We start from the raw sequence: 22,909 nt of genomic DNA, 5'->3' as shown, positions 1-22,909 counted from the left end.
GCTCCGATTCCCAGAACGTCCTAGACGTCGCCACGACGCCCCGGCCCGGCGAGGCCCTGGCGCACGTACGTCCGCGCCGGCCGGATCGTGCGCCGCGTCGTCTCCGTGGGCCGTGTGCACGAGGTCGCCGAGGTCGTGCGTGAGCAGCTTGAACTGGCCGCCCTCGCGCTTCAGGTCGAGGCCGAGCACGCCCGTGAAGAACTCCTTCTCAGCGTCCTCGCGGTTGACGAGCGCCAGCGCCGAGTTCTGCAGGTCGTCGTCACTGCCGTGGAACTCCTTGCGGTCGTGCATGTCGCTGGTGCCGTCCGCGCGCACGCCGTCCTGCGTCGGGTCCGGCATGCCGCCCAGCAGGTCGGTCACCGTCATCTTCTTGGCGTTCTCCACCATGCTGCCGCCCCCGCCGAAGGTGATCCTCCAGAAGCCGCGGCCGACGGTGAAGCCCACGACGAGCAGCCCAACCGCGAGGCTCCACATGCCGGAGAAGAGCGCCACCACCATCTCCTTGGCCGTCATCTTCTTCGCCTTCTTCAGCTGCTTCTTCAGGTTCTTCACGGTGAACAGCTTGGCAACCGACGTGCTGTTGTTCTTCAGGGAGCCCACGGCCATTTTCACCGTCGTCACCGAGAAGAAGCTCGACTCGAGCTCCTCCTCCTCCGTGTTCTCCTCTTCCTCCTCGCCCCGCGCCCCCGCGCGCTCAGCCAGGTCTGACTCGGAGATCTTGGCGGCCAGCTGCATCTCGAAGATGGTGTCCTCGCAGAAGTTCACGAACAGCTCCATCTTCTCCTTCTCGCCACCCTCGTTGACGACGTCGAAGATAAACTGCCGCTTCGACTCCTTCACCTGCGGCTTCTCCCACTGCGTGCGGCTCGACTCGGTGATCTCGAAGTAGATGCGCTCGATGCGCTTGGCGCTGCCCATGATCTCGATGCGCCCCAGGAAGGGCTGGAAGTAGTTGAGGACGCTGTCGGCGAGCTCCAGGAAGGTCTGCAGGCGCGTGTCGTGTGGCATGTGCTCCGACAGGTTGGTCAGCAGCACGGCCACGTTGAAGCCGATGTCCTTGGCGGGCTCGTGGAAGCGCTCCGTGAACTCCTCGTAGTCCAGCTGCTCGCTCTCGTCCGTCTCGGCGCACGACAGCAGGAATTCGATCTCGGACGGGCTGTAGGTCTTCTGGCTCTCCATGGCCTTCTGGAAGTCCCGCTTGGAGATGACGCCCTTGCTGTCCGGGTCGTGTTCCTTGAAGGTGTCCGATGACGTGAGGTCCTTGAGCTTGAGGAACATGTCGAAGAACTTCAGGATCATTTCCACGTTGCTCGATGACTCCACCAACATGTCCACCATCTGCTTGCCGATGGTGCCGTTTACAACATTGCCTGGAAAAAGAAATGAATGTTCGAAAGGTTTGAATGACAGTAACAAGACAAACACACAGTGGAAATTATAACCCACGTGAGAAGTGGTGGCCTTACCTTCAAGGAGAGAGAGCAGCATCACCACCATGTCCTTCTGCAAGTCCAGGAGCTCCTTGAGCAGCTCGATCTGGCTGGCATCCTGTAGAGATCCAGAGGTTTGGGAGGAAAGCGAGTGGAATCGCAAGAGGCATTGCCATTAAGAATATTCTGCTGAGATGGCGGTTCAATACATAAGAGTGTGACTCTCTCTCTGTTACAGGCTATACGGGGGGATCTTTGTCTTTGTGTCATGCATGTGATGGTAACTCTGGTGTCCGGTCATGTGTGAGAATGTGTGTGCGCGCGCGCATGTGTGCGTGCGCGTGTGTGCGCGTGCGTGTGGGCGATGTCCGTGTGGGGGGTGCGCGTGTGAGTGCGTGCGTGTGGGCGATGTCCGTGTGGGGGGTGCGCGTGTGTGCGCGTGCGGTGCGTGTGTCGCACCTGCGACAGCTTCATCTGCATGTGCGCGAAGACGTGCAGGAAGCCCACGACGGCGTCCCACAGGCGGCTGTGTGCCAGACTCTGCTGGTTCCCCGTGCATGGGCCCTGTGTGGGAGAACACACGCAAGCGCTCGCGTGCGATGCATTGCCCCGGCAGTCCCCCATTGGAGGGCTGAGGGCCTCTGTGAAGTCACAGGTAGCAATCAAGGCCATTTGCACAATGTTAAGTGGAAGTGCAGAGGGTCCGGGATTATGGAGCCGAGTCTTTTACCGGAGGGATTTAGAATTTCAACCCCATTGGCGGAAGGCTACCGATGGAGGTGAACATAGCCCATCACTCTTTTGAGCAGGCCAAAACATTCATATTGACATTTCATGGATGAGATTGGTATGTTAAAACACACACTTTGGGCACAAAATAAAAACAAACTGAGGAGGCGAATAAATTATAAAGGAATGGACAGAGTCTCCTCTTGTGTTTGGACTGTTCTCATGGTCACTTGGAACAGAGCTTGCCCCAGGCCGGGCCGAAGAGCCATCTGTTCCCATGGTAACCTGCTTTGACAGAATCAGTCATGGTCGGGTGACTCCAGGCCCTGATGGAAAAGAGCGTTATCCATTTGCAACCAGGCTGCAAACTGGAACCAGCAAATATGTTGTGGAGTCAAAAATGAGAATAGAACATTGGGCCAAAATGTTACTTGTTTCACTCAATCGTCTGGCCTTGTTAGTTAAAAAAAATTGGATAAAAAATAAACACTACATAAACTATGCATCCATTAAATATTGTATAAAATGATTTTTTTAAAGACTGTTTTCCAAACAACAGGTAATTTTACAAGGCTTGGTCACTAGGCCCCAGGAGGTCATGTCAGCTAAGCGTGGGCATGTCGAGATGGTGGAAGGGCAGGGTAGCCTACAAAGCCCTCATCTCGACAGAAAGTGGAGGGACTGATAGCCTGGGCATAGGGTTTCCACCTCTGAGGTACAAAAATGAGACCTGTCATGGGAAAATGAATATCGCAAAAAACCAACAGAGCGAAGAACTGCACATAAATGCAACGACTCGCGGGGGTGTATTATGATACTACTGAAAAAGAAAACAAAAACCAGACATTTAACGCCTCAAAAAGGAGTCCGATCTTGGCAAAAACCAGGAAGAGTGAAAATCTCACCCAGGCGTGGTGTTGGGCCCAAGGCTATTCGCAGGCCAGCAGAGTGAGGGCCCCAAGTAGTCGTGGACAGGAAGTGATAGTGAGGGGCAGGGCAAGGAGGGCGAGAGGAACGGAGAGGGCAGACTCACCTGGATGTACTCGGTGAGCGAGTTGAACACCTGCTTTGCCACCTTGATCGCCTTGGAGAAGTTGCGCTGGCCCTGCTCATCGATGATATCCTTGCCAGAGTAGTACCAGTAGAAGTCGCTTATCGACTCCTGGGAACACCGAGCAAGATTGGGAGCAATGATGACACAATGTAATGCAATTAAGTGTGTGTGTTTGTGTGTGGAAGACGGTGTATATGCAGAGTGGTTAGCCTATAATGTATCCCGGACTTCTAAGTCAGTGGAAAATGGTGTATGTATAGGATACAGGCCTCCCTAAAGTTGAGTTGGCCTAGAAATTATAGTGTATGAACTCTCAACACCAAAGCAGGGGAGATGTAAAGTCAGCCAACAATGGTTCTGGCCTCAGTAGGCCCCTAACAGTAGTCGCCACAAGCAGTGCAGTATAACCTGGTAAAAAAAACACACGTGTTAATGCATCTGTGCGATGCGTGTGAAAGTAAAGTAGTGTGTATTTATGTGAGATGTGGTGACAATAAACACGTGCTTTGTTGGCTCGATGTACTGTATTAAAGAGGGCGGCCAATTTCATGTTTGTCGTCATGGAGTTTACTCAATATCACATCGGTAAACAACAACAAAGATCCCTCGTATAGCCTTAACAGACCGTTGGGGCAAGTGCTGTTAGCGAGCACCTATGAAGGCCGGCACGGCACACGTGGGGGCGGTTGACGAGCATCTCCCCAATGGCGACGTTTACAGACCGCAACATAGGCGCACACCAACTGGTACACGGACGTAGAGCGGGGGGCTCGAGTAGCCAACTGAGATGGCTGAGCATGGAGACACATTTGGCTTGATTAATTTTATCCGCTTTATGGAAAACAAAGTGCGTGATTGGGGCACATACTCCAGGTGATGCGTTTCGGTCGTTTCATAAAAATGTGAGTGAACTTATTCGACACCTAGAGGTTCACAACGCTGCCGAGTGACCGTGGTGTTGTGATTGTATGGCTCAAAGAGGTAGCCTGCGTGGGTCCACACCTGTAACCTCAGCAGGTAGTCCACTGTGGAGATGATGATGTTCACCGTGGTATTATTCCCAGTCTGTGTCCGGAGGTAATTCTGGAAATCTACGGTTGAAAAGTTAAAAACAAAATTAAACTGCTTTTTCTAGTAAGCTACCAACAGCTTGGTCGTAGTTTTGTGTATAACTCTATTATACATGCGTGTATAATGTTGTTGGTGTCACGGTGGTTGGCAAATTACACTATGGACCCAGTAACCTGACTCTAATTGATAGCCAGGGCTAACAGCAGTGGCAATTGATATCTGAACAGGTCCCCTCTTTACCAACCTGCACTGACCAGTGCCGTGAATTATGGCTAAACAATCCCCATAAATCAAAAGGCGTGGGGAGGCCTTGACCCAACAGTGGATTGACAAACGGTTGTAATTTGTAATAATTATCCAGGAAATTCTCTCAGAGTATCAAGACATTTTAATTTGGGTCAATTATTTTCCCTTACCTTCATGAGTATTTTGTATATGGCAGGATGAGTACATTGAGTACATCAACACATCAGTGATGTGCGGTGAGGTCAATGGCTGGGGAGGCACTGGCTCGTGTCAGAGCCAGATTCACACACTGGTGGGGGCGTGTTAGACACGCCCCCCTCAGTGAGGCAGATGTGATAGCTGCCTCCCCTGGTGCTTTTTCATTGCAGTTTCATGACGAGACCAGCGAGCCTAAATACTTTATACATATACGTGAAATAAGTTACCTGGAGTATGGAAGGCGAGGACATGAAATGAAGGGGTCTACAAACATTACATTGGTGACATACTGAGATAGTAACAGGCACGCGTTTATTGCCCGCGATCTATCCAGTTATTGAGGGGTTGTGCAATCAGAGGGGAGGCTGAGCTGGTCGCTGCCTCACCTCTCGTCTCTTCCTGTATTTACAGCGGAGCTCCGCAAATTTGGCGATTTTGACTATAAAAATGATTGGAATCGTACAGAATGACATTTATAAAACAGATCAGTGGAAAAATCTTAATATTTATTTTATTTGATTATTCCTTTTTTACTTTTAGTAACAGCTATTTTCATTGGAGTATAACAGGTGAGGCTCTGCCTCCCCTGCCTCCCCTGACCGCACGTCCCTGCAACACATGTCCACGAGCAGTACACAAAGGATGAAAAAACTAAATGTATGCAACTACAGAGAAGAATTCAGTGCACTGCCACCTACTGGCCATAGCTGAACAAGCTGGAAGTCTTGTGCGATTAATATAAATATACGTCAACCACCAACTCCACTTACAAATGTCTGTGTCTAAGGTGTTCACCATTATACGTAACCACGCTGGTCAGTGTGCGTTGCTAAAGGAGCGAGGCGTAAAACCAGTTCGGCTAGCACTCCTACCCATTGATGTTCGCCATGGCTCGGAATCCAACTCAGTTGGCAAAGTTCACAGTGTAGTGTGTGCGTGTGCACCACTCTACCAACACTCCCCCCCCCAGATAATTAAATAATCTTGCCGATGAAGTATGACAAACTTATCCGAATCCAATCGTACAAGTTACGAGTTTAAATTCCAGTTCTGGGCTCATGGACCACTCAAACCTCAACGCATTTTCGCGGACCACCACGCACCAATAACCTATGCAGAGCATCAAAACGATTCGAAAGGTGCCGAAATATTTGTAATAAAAAAAACCCATCAAAACCATTCACTTGCTTTTTATCGACTCACATAATTAGAAGGCTGATAGCGCAATAACACAAATATCTGGTTTTAGAAAATAAAGTTTTTTCAACAGTTCCATGGACCACCAGTGGTCCACGCATCACAGGTTGCGAACCACTGTCCAAGGCAACTGAATAGGTATACACAAATCCTAACCAATAAAAACTTACATTATTCTTCAAATGGTAATTAAAATCAGGCAATTCAAATCTACCACAGATGCACCGAAGAGATGGGTTTTACTGGTAGGAACCACCTGGTTCCACCAGCCCACATGGGATTATTGTGTCCGTCCGTCCATCGTGCATCCAAAAATGGGAGGGGTGGGGCTGGGTGGAGAGGGGAGGGTGGGAAGGGGCTGGGTGGGGAGGGTGGGGAGGGGAGGGTGGGGAGGATGGGGCTGGGTGGGGGGGTGGGAGGGGTGGGGCTGGGTGGGGAGGGGAGGGGCTGGTCACCCCGTGGTGCCCTTATAAAACTCAACGTTTAACCTACTCACGCCGGCTTGTGCCCGCCCTCACAGTCGGCCATTTTGCGGAATACACCACGCCCTGGCCATTGACCCTGGCCATTGACCGAGCAACTCAACGTTCCTACCAGCTCCCTCCGCAGGAATGTGTTTGTGTTAAAAAAAATATAGGGATGCCTAAGCGCGGCGTCAAAAACAGCGCGTCGACTGCGGGTGAACTCCGCAGCGAGAGCGCAACCCCCGACAGCGTCACCTGAATTGTGGCCTTCGCACAGCAGCTGCAGGAAGCGGAAGAGGTCGCAGGTGAACTCCACGTCCTGCATCGCCTTGTCGGCTGCACGGACACACAAGGGGGTAACGGCACGGCCGCGGTCCGGTGTCACTCGCGCGGGACGGGGTGATCGCGCAAAGCACGGCCGTCCGGTTCGAACCTGAGCACGTGTTCCGCTTCGAGGCGAGCCCCAGCTTCGTCGTCCGTCGTGCGAAACACCTCTAAGGTCTAACGGATACCAACAAGGTGCTGCTGCATAAACAGTAGATGCAATGCACAGAAGAGTTCCACTTAATTATCAATAAACCACACTGTTCAAATGCGTAATCTGGGCTATAAATGGTTCTGCCTTAAGATATAAAATCCGAAGTTAATATTTCATAGAGAGGTAAACTCTGATGGTTTAATGGTCGTTAATATTAATTAAAATAAAATAAAACTTTTGTTCTGTGGTTTTTGTTCATGGCAAGTTATATTTCTTCAGTATTTATGCCACGGTTATTCAAGGTTAAATTCACAATAATATAATCTTGTAGGGTAGAAAGTCATATAAAATCTCGTAGGACAGACTGTCTTCCTTTCTTTATAGTTTACAATTTTAAATGATTTGCCAAGTATAAAACATTTCAAACAGTCCCGTTATACAAACATTCATTATACCACTAAACTAATTTATTGGCAACAAGAAATATCATAAATATGGAGACAAATATTCAACTTAAATTTTCATAGATTTTTACAAATATAATTACTGGCTTCATTGATTTATTTACAAATTCTGAAAATTATAAATTCCATCCAAATACAACCTACAGGCAAATTGAGTAGCGTCCATATTCTGGAATAAACCCGACTAGAACCAGTGGTCACTGACATTCCGTCACTAAAACATATTTACTGGCTGTTTTTTTATAGTGGTAAGTATGGTTTACCTGTAGGAAAAAAGGTGGTTTAACATTACATTCTGGTGGTTGTAGCAAACTCCCCACCGATGTTTTATTGGTGTTGATCGTCTTCACGCTGCCACCTGCTCTGTACACTTTTACGGAACTTTTCCTCAATGTTCATGAACTTTCATTTGCTCCAATTCATCAAATCTTTTGTTTAAACAATGTGGAAGAAACAATGTCAACCAAATGTGCAAGAATGTAATTAGTTAATGCTTCCAAACTGTCAACATAACATAAGTAACACTTTATAAATGATAGCATCACAAGATAGCAATAAAACATGAGATTTGGCTCCATATTGCATCCAAAATTGGGATTTGGGGAACGGTGGCACAATGGATAGCACACTGCGTGATGAACCCAGCGACCCAAGCTCCTTCGCTGGCCATAGAAACGTGTGTTTAAAGTGTTTGGCTGCTATCAACGTCAACGGGATACACGCCACTTCGTTGAGCTATAATTTGTGATAGCCAGGTTGCTTCTGAAAAAAAAAGAGCTATTTGGCTCAGTGAGCCTAACCTGGTAAAGTAAGAATAGTTTGTTTAAAAAAAAATGTTTGGGTTGAGGGAATAATTTCATTATTGGGGAAGGGGCCAGTGAGAGACTCAAACTAAAACCGTATTAAACCTGCGATGCAGATATTCACTGAAATGCACGTGCCTGACAGAACTTACAAAAAAGACAAAACATAAGGAAAAGTTCCGTCAAAGGAGAAATGGGTGGTAACTCTGTCTTACCCACCTAGAAAAATCCAACTCTGCAAGGTATTGCACACACAGATCCACGATTGCGCCCGGTTAACGTGCGATAACGGGCGAGGAGCTCAAGTCCAACGCTTTTTTGCACAGAGCGGCAGCTGACGTTTCCTGATGGGGAGTCATTAGCGGTGTCCTTTGAAGCAGCACAAACGACATTACCCAGGGCGCAGGGCGGCCGGTGGCCGCATTCCGAGTGGGCCCCACAAGTCCCGCCCGCACCCTCGACGGAACGCCGCGGCGCAGACAACACACACGACGACGCCACAGCGCGACGCCCCACAAACAGCAGCACGTGACGGCAAGCACGGCACGACACCGGGGGGGGAGGGCAACGGCGGTACATCCTGACGCCCACGGCAAACTCATGACACCTACAGCAGCGCACGGGACGGCACAGGAAGGCGACACGGCTACGGCGGAAGGCCACGGCACGCGCGCGACACACGGCGACACAAACGGCACGGCCACACGGAGCAAGAGATCGTCGAGGCAAGCGGGGCACTTAAGCATCAGGGGTGGTCTTGAGCTTTGTTGGGCGGACTCTTGAAACCAATGATGAAGCCGGTATTGACCTATTAATTGTGCTCTGAAGGGGTAATCGGTGGCGCTGTGGGCGGTGCACTGCACTGTGCACCTGCGCGTCCAAGTGTGATTCCCGGCGGTGGCTAACGTCAGTGTGAACGTGACACCTGAACCAGTCCGGGACCCCAACTCGTGACTCGCTTACCATTTCTCTATTTTGCACTCCTATTGTGTTTTTTTTTGTTTGTACTGCCTGCTGTTGTGCTATGCTGACCCGCCCCTACCGCACATCTGTGAACAAAAAAGAGTGCTTCGTAGCTCATCGGATACAATAAATATTCTGATTCTGAATTCCCGGTAATCAAACTCAGATGACCGGGCTCATAGCGCAGAGTAGCTGGCCGTTGTGTTGTCACCATAAGGGAAGCGGTTGGTGTACTGGGTTCACGTTTCTTTGCCTGGAACGTAAATGCACACAAGACGTTTGTTTTGTGGAGGACAATTTAGAGGCCGGTCGAGCGCTTTATGGGATTTTTTTGAGACAGAGAATCTCATCGGGCTTCATGACCTTCCAATCAATGCATTTCTTCTCCATCAAAGCCTCAGGACATGCTTAGTTAAACGTGCATGGGATAAGTGTGTGCCCGTCGGTCATTCCAGCTCATCGTTCAGGAGGCTGGGAAAGTTTTGGCTGCCGCGTTCACCGTCAATAGCCGAGACCACCTCCGATGAAACAAGAACAATAACAAAAAAACGACAAAAAACACACCACCACACACACACGCACAACCACACAAGTGCAACACAGCAAACGCAGCGCACGTCGCGGTGTCGTGGCGCACGCACGACTATTGAGACGATCGGCCAAACTGCAAAAGCTTGGGGCAGTTCAACAAGCGGCACTGCAACCAAAGTGCTTTGCATCGGTGCCAACAAACCGCTGTGTTTGAACGGAGCTCGTTTCGCCGACCGTTAAAACGATTAAACCACGACGTACTTGCATGGTATGTTCAACGGTGGTGTGGCTATAGCGTGTGCAGACCTGCAACCAGGCCCCACAAGCCAGAGCGGCCCAAGGCACTAGGCTATGAAGATTTGTGGGAAATTGTACAAAGGGCCCAATGTCAATCCTTGCATCAGGACCCATGCGAACCACGCTACACCACTGGTCATAAACTAAGTGCACAGATGTAAAGTCTTGTTCTCTTCTATTTTGATGTTCTTTTGTTTTGCGAGCTTCTCACCCTTGTAATTTACAACGTGACAAAATCACGAACATTAAGGAACAAGCATAAACAAAACCCTAATCCCATTAGAATAAAGACACATCTGAAAAAATATGAAGACAACGGGTTGCTACAACTCATACCAATGAGAGGACTGACCAAAATCCCCACCTCCATTTGCCCAAAATACCAGTCCGTGTTTATTTTTCTTCCAGAGAACACAAATCAGTCCGTTCATTCTCTGCAAAAGTCACATGATGTGAAGAACAACGCTTACACCTGAGAAAATGTTATTTCTAACCGGATGAGAGCCCACTGAGACGTAGATCCTCTAGCAAGGGAAAATAAGTGAGATATTGAAATAAGAAATAAAATAAAAACATTTACGATATGAAAATCAACACAAAAAGGAGCTGGCACCGCAGGCCAACGTGTGTGGAGCGAGCGGTCGCCCACCGCATGCCTCTCGTTCTCACGGGCGTCAAATTTGATCATTACCTGGTGTAGTATCGATAGGTCAATGTGAATGTTCCATTGTATTGATGAGGGCCTACTGCTGTGTTGTGTTATCTTGGTGTGGTCTGGGATTGTTTTGTTGCCGTCTGTGCTGCCTTGCCCAATCTAACATGTACAATGAAGTTGTTTATTTACATTTCCTCTATTTTGCACTCCTTTATTGTTTTTGCACTGTTTGCTGTTGTAACTTGCTGACCCGCCCATACCGGACATCTGTGAAAAAGAGCTTCATAGCTCATCAGATTCCTCTTCCAGTCTTAATATTCGGATTCCTTCTCCAGTTTATTTTAAATAATTCTGATTCTGAAATGGCAACTGTCCAGGGGCAGTGGGGGCTGGGTACAGTGGAGTGTGGACCTGAGCACTGAAAACAACTCCAGACTGGGATTCCAACACAACCTGAGATTCGTTCAAATAGATGGTGTGTGGGAGGCAGGGAAAGGTTAAATTTGTGCACACTTGGAAGAATGCATTGGTTTCTAGATGCTGTATTTTAATGAAGTCCATTGAGATTCATTCGCTCCTTTTTACGAGGGATACATGTTGTTGTATCCAATAATTGGAAGCGACATTTATTTGAAAACAATTAGGGTGAAAATTTTCGTTGGAAAATTTTTTTTTTTGACGTGGAAGGGGTTATAATAGCAACAACCCAGTTAAAGTTGAACTTTGGACCAACATTTAAAACGAATAGATCTTAAGTTTTCGTGACTGCAATGTTCCATACTCTTTGGTTCTTTCGGTAAAGTCACGTAGGTATAAAATAAAAAAACCTTTTCATCACCCCCCACCTGCTTCTCCTCCCTGGCTCCTCCCCCCCCCCCTCTTGCCGTATATAATATCTTGTTACGAACGGCTCTTGTCCACTACAGTAATTGCATTTCTTACTGTGGTTTTCCCACCTGATGACGGAAGCTTGTGTTGCTTCCAAAACGTCGTGATTTAATTAAAATGTTTTTATGTTTAATTAAATTATTATAATAAAATGTTTTACATTTATTTTATACCTACGTGACTTTACCGAAAGAACCAAAGAGTATTTCAACGAATGCCAAAGTTGGCCCAGCGTGGCATGTTTACTGGATGTAATGAGGCAGCAGGCCGATTCTCGTGAATGATGCACAGGCCTTAAAATGAGCACACATGGGTAAACATCTCAAGAAAATATTTAAGGCGGTTACACGAATTAAGCTGTTCACCCCAAAGCATTTTCTCAGTGGGAACAGCATGCTGATCGCTTGTGCTCTCCAGCCAATTTATAGAACCATGCACATTCACAGTCAGTGGCAGGGCAATTTATCTTAGTTCATGCGGGTCATAATAATCTCATAATTGATTAGCCACGAGGGTTGAGAGTTATACAGCATTCGGCACCGGTGGCACCGCTAGGCCGCAGCCCCGTGATGAATCGGACTGCTTCACGAATGCCAAAAATGAGGCCGATGGGCCCGATCACATGCCCAGCCGCACCACCCCCCCCACCCCCCCCCAACGCACTTGCCTCCACCCGTACGGCAAATTCATAGCCGATTCCCAGATCAAAAGCTGGCATTCGTTGAGGTGCAGCACGGTTGCGCACGCACGCACGCACGAGCTAACAAGCTACACAAAAAGCACACGATGAGCACAAACGCATGGCAGCATGTAGTTACCCCGTTGATGTCTGGGAACTGGAGCGTGAGGACAGGGGAGGAACACGGGTGAGGGGGATCAGCACAAACGGAGCAGGTTTGGAGGGGGCAAGGGTGCCGGGGTCGGGTGGGAGGGGCGGGAGAGGGAAAGACAGAGACGTGAGAATTTGCTTGAAAATTAAATGCAAATACAGCAGCTGAGTTGAGGTATTAGATTAGTAAAATAATCTATGCGAGGAGAAGGGGGAGTTCCTCCACAGACATTGTTGTTAAAAGGGTATGTAGCACGTTGATGGGTGGCATTTATATTTTTAATTCTCTCATCGTTAAAAAAAAAACAAGTTAAAGAAAAACACAGCTTTGTTTTAAATTTGGTGCCATATTAGTATGATGGACACAAACGTCACGGCAACGTGAAACATCAACGACACGTAAAGGGAAGGGAAGGGACAGGGCCCAACGTCCCGCGATTCGCAAGCAAACATTTAGACACGAGCTGCGGGAAACACACGGCGAGCCGTACGCGCCGCTGCGTCACTTGAGTCGTGATGTCAACCTCTTTTTTTCGGGCGAAAGAGTGAATCACATTCGTGACACTTCAAGTGAATCGCAACCATGGGCTCTCTCTCTCTCGCTGGAAGTGAATAATGAGCAGATTCTGCAGCACGGGATGGAGCGGTGTTGTGTTCAGCCTCGACCGTTTGTTTGTTTTGCTTTGCCTCGGGAGATTAAATATTCGCAAAAGGTATGTTCCTTCTATTGATAAATATTCTGAGATTATGACAGCTCTAAATATTCTGGAGGTTTACTTTATTTGTGTTATACCTCGGATAAATATATTTTGCAGACAGAAGGATAACGTTGGGAATAAATTGTTATTTTTGCGTACTTTTTCAAGTAAAAAAAAAACTCACCCCTTCCAGCCAGTCGAAAACACATCCCTCCCCTTAGAAAGCCGACACAATTCTCACTTCGTTTGTCCACCGCGAGGTTTAAGAAGACGTCGTTGTGATTTTATTCTTAAAAAATTGCCATCTTGCATCCTTTTAAAACACACATGCTCTAAACGGTGAGCATCCTCGCTGGGTGGCGCAGAGATAGTCAAAATTAGCAGCTCACAATCGGGAAGGTGGAGAGAGTTCAAATCTTGGTTGGGGGTCGGTAAACTCACCTGTTTGTCGATGTCCTCTGATAAAATACATTTTTGTTGTCCGATGATAGTATTTGCCCCCATCAAAGGAATCTAGATTGAAATCTCACGTGTTTAGAACCACTTTTTGTGTTTAGTTTGTTGGCCTCCCCCCGCCCGCACCTCTGATTAGCGCGGTTGGCTACGTGCGGTGCGAAAGAAGTTCAACATACATACAATGTCGACTTTCCACCATCGATTCAGGGATGTACACGCTGCAGGACAGCACTTGCTCCCTGCTCATTCTATCTGGAAATCACTTTTACTTTGTCTTATTTATTTCCAAGCGTAACCTTCTAAAAGAAGCTCAATAAAGGCTCACCCCTTTTGCATCAAAACCCCGTCTAAGAAATAGCTAATATGGAATTCAGGAGTTTGTGACTCATAGTTGGAAAGAGCATTTCACAATACAGTGCCTTGAAACGGTTCTTTCTTTGATGGTTTTCGTTTTCATTTCTAGATATTTGTTAATGAAAAAACCTCGGTAGGTACAACAACAATATGACATTTTTATTTAAATGCAACTGCCTCTTAATGCACTTTACTTAAGTGAGGGCCAACATTTGAAAATAAGGTGAAGTGGGAAGAGGGTGGGGGGCAAGGGAAAGGGGAGAGCACGTGACAGCACTAAAAATTACTAATTTAATCATAAAAACACAGAATCCTCTCAGCATACATTTATTACGAGCTAAATGTGCATTCAGCTCGTGTTTGTGCACCCAGATGTTATCGAAAGATTTGATTAGCCGATCGTGTTTTTCTTCCCAAACGTTATTGTTTCCAAGGCACCGCCAGTGTAAAACTCTCTGTTGCCAACTGAGAAGTCACAATCTTTTGCCTTCGACCGCTGCTGTTCATTCATCAAACAGCGCAACGAGAAACATTATGGAGTCCGAATGATGAGAGAGTATTTGTCAGAGACCCGTAGGCAAACCAAGCGATCTTGTTATTCTAGCCCAGTGCCACCATTGTCCCCTGAAGTGTTACTCTTAGCAACTGGTTCTCAACGTCAAGAAATTGATACTTAACATTATCTTACCATCCATTAGCACTCCTGCTAACACTGGTATGATTAGGCTACCACGACCTTGACCTTTCTATGTTCATAATTCCTAGCACATGGCAGAACACACACCTATGTCGGGTTACATAATGGCCATGTCTGTCTGTGGTAATGCCCCTGACCGGTTGGAGAACCTTGCCTACTCGTTCAAGACATTAATATTCACTCTGCAGCACTTTGCCATTCGCCAGTCGTAGCCGGGCTATAACGACTTCGGTGACAGCTGCACGAGCGTGTGCGAACGTGCTCCCACGTGTCTGTGTGTGGCCGAGCTCATGTACGTGCGTATGTGTGTGTGTTTGTGCATTCACTGGTACCAGTAGTCAATGAACATATGGAATTACGCGATTACATTCTCAGAGTGCGCCAAGAGTTTCACGTTTTTTTCTGTCCGCATATCATCTTGAAGATTTTCTTTGCAAGTGGAAGGACTTCTGACCTTGGTTTATTTCAAGTATTTTTTTTATATAAAAGGTCAAAGAAGTAATAAAATAAAACCAAAGTTTACGATCGCACTGGAGAAGCAGGAAGAAACCTAAACTTAACAGCACAAGGCAACCAATGGACATGCTCAAATTTTCACGGATTTAAAACCACTTCACGAATTATTTCTCCGGCGAGCGAATTACAACACATATAATAGTGAACAAATGGCACAGTTAATAACTAATACACTGATTAAGAACACGCGAGAGAGCCCACAAGAGAAACATGTGTTCATATTAAGAGACGGCGTGTGTGTACGTGTGCATTGCGATGAAAGAATAAGACCTTACCGGATCCCTCCTCGGTCACCATGCCAAGGCCCTCTGCTTTGTTCTGCCTCTCAAACGCATTCAAGTCCAGCACACTGCACAAAGAGAAAAGGTAAAATGTCAGCATGAAACCAGACAAGCAAAGAGTAATGAGTATGGGACCTTTTTGCCAGTATCAAAAATAATGAAAAACAAGAATAGGTGTTACCCTTTTCTGGCAATAAAACAGGTGTTAAGATGTTCAAACACCAAATAGATATCTTTTGCAAAGGCAACGAGTCTGCATCAACCACACGTACTTGTGGCAAAAACACGCAAAGAAACCTGCTCTGATAATATATGCGTTGTCTTTGAAACTGATGGCCCACACCAGAGACAACCTTCTGTATGGCCTTGTCTCACCAGTGTTAGGCCACATAATGCCAAAAGGAGAACATCTTAACACCTAATAATGGTAGGTTTTTACCCTTTTAACTGGTACAAAACTGACACCTTTATTCAAGGCATCATGTTTGCAATGACCACAACACAAGTAGTCAATAAAGCAAACAAAAAGAAGCAACTCTGATAAGGATAATAATATGCACTGTCCTTGAAGTTGATTGGCCCACACCCGAGACGGCTTTCTTTAGAGCCTAGTCCCCATTGGTGTAGGGCCAGATGACACCAGAAGGCGTACAACTCAAAAACAGTGCAATATCAGAGTATTGAGAGTTCGGGGTAAACATTTACACTATGAGATCTCTTTTACCAGTGGCAAAATATAATGGTAGGTTTTTACCCTTTTAACTGGTACAAAACTGACACCTTTATTCAAGGCATCATGTTTTATTGCCCGAAAGGGTACAAACTTATTCTTATTTTTCATCAAAGTGTAACGATATCACCACTGGGTGGATGTGCTTCCATTCGTTCGGATACGGCAGGAGAAAGGATGATGTAACGTTCTTTCGGTGAAGTCGCGTAGAAGGGAAATAATAAAATAATACAAATAAAACATAATAAAATAAAATTCTCACGACATTTCAGCCACAACGCAAGCAGCCGTCCTCAGGTGAAGAAACAGAGCTGTCGGAAAGACAGCGTCCAATTATTTTTTATTATTTTATTATTTCCCTTCTACGTGACTTTACCGAAAGAACCAAGAATATGAATCCCTGCAGTCACGAAAGCTTCAAATCGAAAGATGTAACGTAGGTTATACAGTCCAGGGAAAACCAAGACGGGTGGTGGTAGACCTTGATGGGACCGTGGATTATTTTGAAACCAGGGGAACGGCGACTTCACCTTCACCGAATCCCTTCCCGCCAAGCCCCCAATGGGAAGCTGTAAACGTGGGTTGTGCCTCACCTGCAGGACTGCATGAGGGTTGTGCCTCACCTGCAGGACTGCATGAAGGTTGTGCCTCACCTGCAGGACTGCATGAGGGTTGTGCCTCACCTGCAGGACTGCATGAGGGTTGTGCCTCACCTGCAGGACTGCATGAGGGTTGTGCCTCACCTGCAGGACTGCATGAGGGTTGTGCCTCACCTGCAGGACTGCATGAGGGTTGTGCCTCACCTGCAGGACTGCATGAGGGTTGTGCCTCACCTGCAGGACTGCATGAGGGTTGTGCCTCACCTGCAGGACTGCATGAGGGTTGTGCCTCACCTGCAGGACTGCATGAGGGTTGTGCCTCACCTGCAGGACTGCATGAGGGTTGTGCCTCACCTGCAGGACTGCATGAGGGTTGTGCCTCACCTGCAGGACTGCATGAGGGTTGTGCCTCACCTGCAGGACTGCATGAGGGTTGTGCCTCACCTGCAGGACTGCATGAGGCCTGCGACGCTCTGGAAAAACCCAACGTCCTTCTTCTCCTTCAGGTAGTCCAACATTTTCTGAAAACAAATTTACGCCAAGAGAAAAACACAGGCCTCGGTAAAATAATCACTGCCGAGTGCTCGCCTCACAGATAGACGGTGGTGAGTTCAAATCCCGGTTGGAGGTTAACTCGGAAAATCATCCCGACAGCAGGGTTGATGAAGCGAGTATGATTTTGTGGGATCTCAACAATGAATATTCGGAGATGATGATAGTCCCCTCTGTCGGAGGGGATTATGTGGAGTTTGTTTAACTCTCTCAAGGTCGCCAGTAGAACACGAGTACTGGCCTATTGCTCGTTTGAGCAAAGGAGACATTTCACTTTGGTCTTCAATTCTGAAGGGAAGCTGTTGGGCAACAGGGCATTGGGCTAAGAGGTTCAAGCTGATTTAGTGTGAGACCAGGTGAGAACACAAAGACCAGGCGAGTCTCACTGGCAGGAGTGGCTTGGGCTACCCACAATGACAAAAGCCATAACCTAAAAACAGACACAAGGAATTAAAATAGAAATTAGAGCAAAAAACAACCGAATGGACAAGGAAAAGAAAAGGCAAAGAAGGCTCCACTACAGGACGGCCAACAGAAGAGTGTTCTTAGGTTTTTTTCGGTAAAGTCACGTAGGTAAAAAATTTTAATTAATAAAAGTAAAATAAAATAAAATTACTTGATACAGCAAGCGTGCTGTGACGGTTCCACCTGAAGACGGAGGCTTGTGTTGCCTCCGAAACGTCGTGCTTTTAATTTTATTTTATTTTACTTTTATTAATTGTAATTTAAAATTTTTACCTACGTGACTTTACCGAAAAAACCTAAGAATATGAATCCTTGCAGTCACGAAAGCTTCAAATCTAGAACAGAAGAGTGATTGTTTTGAGCGGGCAAATATATTGAAGACGCTGATGCCACCAACATCTGGCTATGCTTCCTTCAACTGACACTGAACCTCAAAAGGTCAACTTATACAGTCTCGTTCCGAGTATTTGGTCTCAGGGATACTCTAATATCTAAACAGGATCAACGAAACAACCACGGCCGTTGTCCAGGGAAGCCTCAATTAGTTGTTGGAGCATTCTGGGATCGTCCAATGACTGTTTGAACATCTCTGTTTCAAAGGCAAGGAAACCAGAGTGCCCAGAGAAAACGGAATCACCGTGCAAAGTTTTTTTCCTAGCCGAGACCCTGGTTGATATGCATGGGCAGGCCCTGGCCTAGACACCTTACCTGTTGCACTGTGGTGTTGCCTCCGTTGAGTATGGCGATGCCCAACTTCAGGGTGGCAGTCACCATAGGTCCAGTACTACCTGCAGGAGTCACACACACCTTACTCATCAGATTCACCACCACCATCGTCATCAGCCACAAGCTGCTGCCATCTCCCACGATCCAGCAATGTAACAATCCACGCAGCGCCTGCGCACGAGCTGATCCTATCGCTCCATCTCCCCGTTGGATGTTCTCTTGGTCGCATTCCATTCCTTGGCTGCCACTCAATCGCTGTTCTGGACCATCGGCCATCATCACTTCTAGCGATGTGCCCAGCCCAAGCCCACTTTTCTTCTTAACATATTGAGTTTTGTCTCGAGCCTGCGTAATGTTAACCAAGAAGATGAATCCCTGCAGTCACGAAAGCTTTAAATCGAAATGTTAACTATATTTCTATGTAATTACAAGAATGCATCCCTCCATGCTTCTTTGTAGCCTTTTGTTTTTTTGCACATTCTGATCTGTTAGTGTGGGGGAATTGGTGGTGGTGGGTACTGGTGGGGTGCCAAGTGAGGATTTCTGTTGTGCTATCAGAGTTGGTGTGGCTGACCGCAAAAAATTATAGTTGGTGGGGACATGCACACCAGGACCAGCTGTGCCATCTGCATTTGAAGTCAGTGTTTTGAGTCCTCAGCAAAGACACACTCATCAGAATTTAAAACATTTCTGTTATGAAACATTTTCAGTCACTAAAATTAATGCAAGATGGATTTATTCCGTAGATTACATCCTGGCTGTGTTTTATTGAGTGTGAAATCACAAAACTGCAGCACTTTAACAATATTTGTGTACCCGTCGGCACCAGATATAAATTTCTAAGCAGATGTAACACGCAAATGTCGAGACTTTCTTCCGGTGGTTCTGTGGAAGAACACTTGACCCGTACGGATGAAAGGTTCCGAGTTCATATCCTAGTCAGGGTGCGACTTAGCCCATCATTCCTCCCAGGGGAGTGTAAAGTGAAAACCAATTTGCAGACGAGTGAATAAGTAGCTGTGCTGACGAGGGACCAGTCTCTGCCGTAGGAATAAGGAATCTCACCGCTGGCAATGGAGCTGAGCACCGCCCAGTGCTCATTCAAGTGTGGAGACACTGCTTTATAAAGGGTCTGGCAGCCTCAAATAAAAGGACTGTTTGTGAATGTCAGCTCAGTTACCCCAATCTACTCATGGGTAACGGGTTCATATGCCATTTTAAGACTGTTCATCTAGAAACATAATTAAAACTACATTTCTCGCAGGGCGCCACGGTGCATTAGTGCAGTCTCCAACTTTTCATTCACTAAATCTCTGGCCTCTCGATCTCAACGCCGTAAAGTACGGCCATTTCCCGAAATGTCACCCATTATGTAGCGTTTACTCTTTTTGGTAGTGTTATTAAATGAATGTGTGACATTTTTTATTTATTGTATTTGTGCTTCTACGCCACCTCGGGTGCCACTGTGCCAACTCCTACCCTTGCTGGCGCTGATCATTTGCAGCACCATTTCGGCCGCTCCGCGGTCGTGCAGCCGCGCCTGCTGGTACAGCAGCTTCTGCTTCTCCATCTCTTTCTCCTGCGGTCACGGGGACAACAGGCGGGGCAAAGTGAGGGTGGGCAGGTGGACGCACAGCCACTTTGCCAAGCAGTGCAGCGGTTGGCTCGTTTGCCGCTGCTTCCGTTGGGATGGGATATGTGAAAAAAAATGTCATTGCCACAACCGTTAATTCTGCAGATTTACATTGTTTAACCACTGCATCGTTTAAACAATGCATTGGTTAATCGCTGAATTGTTTCACCACCTCAAAAATGCGTTCCAATAGCGGCAATTAAAATTGTGAATTCCATGCATCATGAAGACGAGCCTATTTTCCACTGTGATACAGGTTTCGGCAGAATAAATTCCACAGTCAGGAAAGTAAACAATGAAGGCATGTATGTATGTATGGATGCTGAACTACTTAGCCAACCGTGCCAATCGGAGGTGCGGGGCAAGTAACCTCTCAGCCTCATTGTAAATGCGGCTCACATTGAGAAGCATCAGCGAGACTCACTTCAAACGACTTCACTTCCTCCTCTCCCTCGTCATCCTCCTCCTGCGCATGGCAGCTCTGCAATGGCAAGAGGCAACGTCGGGTGTTTTTAAGTTGAATAAACGATTTGTGTGTGATTGTTCGTGACGTCTAATTTTTTATTTTGTCAGCGTGATTTTACTGCATCGATCTACCATTGTATCAAATAGTGCAACGTTTACTTTTTTGCGTCATATCGACTTTTGTATGTAATTTATAAGCACACAACCCACGGACAATTGAGAGTTTCACGTCACGTATCTATTCATATGTCCGTTCACTCGCACCCCTACAATCTGCCGAATAATTACGGTTACGTGGCAGTGAGGTTATAAGTGGATACAACGAGGTGGGAGCATGGTGGGAAAAAGCGTTGGATAATATAATTACGAACGCAGAGATATAATTAAATGGTGCTCGCAATTAATTACAAATTGCACAAACACGGTTGGAATTGATCCCAGGTGCGAAGGCAAAACAGTTTGTTGGGGTTGTCTAGGGCTGATATTGCCAGGAAGGGGCAGAGAAATTCTTGGTGGGGCAGCGGACGAACTGTTAACTTTTTCACAGGCAGGGCCGAGACAAAGTCTACTTGCGTGCAGGAAAATGTGGTTTTTATGTATGTATGCGGACGGGCTCGTATGGTGACAATGGCAGAGGTGGCACCCACCTTGGCCATGATGTCTGCGTAGGCGATGTACAGGAAATCCTCCTCGAGTTTGCTGGAAAGATAAAGCGTGTTCCGGCGTGCACAAATACTCAAGCGGGCAGGCAATGGGCTAAAAACAGCGTACATTACTCAAACTAAAAACTAAATTAAATTTTTTTTATTTTACCAGGTAAGGCCCACGGGAGCTGTATAGCTCTTTTTCAGAAGAGACCTGACCACAAATGATAGCTCAACGAAGTGGCTTATCACGTGGAAATTTGTAGCAGCCAAATACTCTAAACGCATGTTGATTCTAAATTTGGAGGGAAGAACTGGAGGACCTGGAGAAAAATCCACACGACCACAGGGAGAACATGCAAACTCCAAATATATTCAGGCGTCACAGGGCTGGGATCGAACCCACGACCTCCTGTATACCAGGCGAGGTAGTTAACATCTCGCCACCGTAGCACCCCAATGTACGAACCACGCATACTGAATATACGAAACACACCTCAATTGATCAATAACTATCATTTCCCGGAATCAAAAATTTTCAAATGTTTAAGTCGATGATACATAAAAAAATATATATATGCATAAAATAGTAAGAGCGGCGGCGCTGCGTTGAGCATACTGTGCTATAAACCCAGCGAGATGAGTTCGATTCCCAGCGATGGCTTGGACCCCCATTACTGGAATGATATGCAGGAGACAATTCATGCCAAAGTGGGATGAAAAAATAATTCGGATAGTTTAATTCTTATGAGTAACCCAGTTTAAAAGGTAACTTATTTCATTTCAGTCTAAGTATTATTTCCGTCATAAATATTTTAACAAATTGTAATAATAACTTATAACCACTTTTACTGCTAGATGAAGGAATCCCTATGCTGTGTTGGTTGTGGGGGTTGTTTGTATATACTTCACAGTACTCTTCAGTGCAAGTTGATGAATGGGGAGACCCAGAACAAGGCCAGATATAACTTGTTAATGATGTTAGTGTAGGCCAGGAGTTGAATTCAGGTCGCTGAACTCATAACTCAGTGCACCAATCACTGTGCCACCACTACCGCCCGTAACACAAGCTGTCACTGCAACAAAAACACAGCTGCAGGCTGGTACCTCAAAACAGGCCAAAGCGTCTCTCTGCTCAAGCGATTATCGGGTACTGACTCCAGACGACTTTGGACGGACGGTGGGCTGTGTCCATTCCTGAATGGGATTTGCACTGAAAACCTTCCAATCGAAAGTCTACTCTACCGTTACCTATACTCTCATACATTACTTGAATGTCCTGTTGGGTAGCAGAGTGCACAATTCGCAACTGGAAGGTTGAAAAATTCAAATCCCGGTCAGGAGTTGACGCGTCCCATCTTCGTTCTCAGTTCGTCAATTGTTCAGTGGGGACAATGAACTGAGTCTTAAGGAATGTGGACGTTCCATCACTTGCTTTGGACGATCAACAGAAATGAGAAATGCCCCGTATTCATTGGAGTGGGAGGGGGGGATAATTCCTTCCGATAGCAGCAGATGAGACTCAAACCAAAGCACTGCAAATCTCAAATCCAATCGACACCTGTTTCTTCCGCGGCACCTTTTCTCAGTGAGTGCCGTATGACTGAAGTGCAGGATGAGCTGGTGGAGCGGGTCTCTCCGCTTCCCACCGTCCTCGTTCTCTCCGTCCTCCTCTATGCCTGACAGCTGCGCACACGCACACAGCATGCCGCGCGAGCGGCGTCGGGCGCCTTGACCACCCGCTCTGCCCCGTCAATCACCCTATTCGTGGCCTCAGATCCACAGGGCAACGTCGC

At 46.9% G+C, this 22,909-nt stretch overlaps 1 protein-coding gene across 1 annotated transcript in view; it reads right to left on the bottom strand.

The window, feature by feature from the left end:
* Positions 1-22,909, bottom strand: part of LOC144720153 (ryanodine receptor 2-like) — a 289,470-nt gene that overhangs the window by 35,674 nt on the left and 230,887 nt on the right. The window contains exons 75-87 of the mRNA XM_078596660.1: positions 22,675-22,799; positions 21,117-21,168; positions 20,429-20,485; positions 19,851-19,950; positions 18,354-18,433; positions 17,073-17,149; positions 15,294-15,367; positions 6,645-6,725; positions 4,216-4,304; positions 3,193-3,321; positions 1,890-1,994; positions 1,467-1,548; positions 70-1,370 (exon numbers count right to left, since the gene is read on the bottom strand). Of these exons, the coding sequence (XP_078452786.1) occupies positions 70-1,370; positions 1,467-1,548; positions 1,890-1,994; positions 3,193-3,321; positions 4,216-4,304; positions 6,645-6,725; positions 15,294-15,367; positions 17,073-17,149; positions 18,354-18,433; positions 19,851-19,950; positions 20,429-20,485; positions 21,117-21,168; positions 22,675-22,799 (2,352 nt within the window). The remainder of the gene's footprint in view (positions 1-69; positions 1,371-1,466; positions 1,549-1,889; positions 1,995-3,192; positions 3,322-4,215; positions 4,305-6,644; positions 6,726-15,293; positions 15,368-17,072; positions 17,150-18,353; positions 18,434-19,850; positions 19,951-20,428; positions 20,486-21,116; positions 21,169-22,674; positions 22,800-22,909) is intronic.

The sequence above is a fragment of the Lampetra planeri genome, chromosome 7 (assembly GCF_965212315.1).
Source record: "Lampetra planeri chromosome 7, kcLamPlan1.2.h2, whole genome shotgun sequence".
NCBI classification, from domain to species: domain Eukaryota; kingdom Metazoa; phylum Chordata; class Hyperoartia; order Petromyzontiformes; family Petromyzontidae; genus Lampetra; species Lampetra planeri.
Note: the sequence above shows the minus strand (reverse complement) of the source record. Positions and strands in the feature narration are given on the sequence as shown.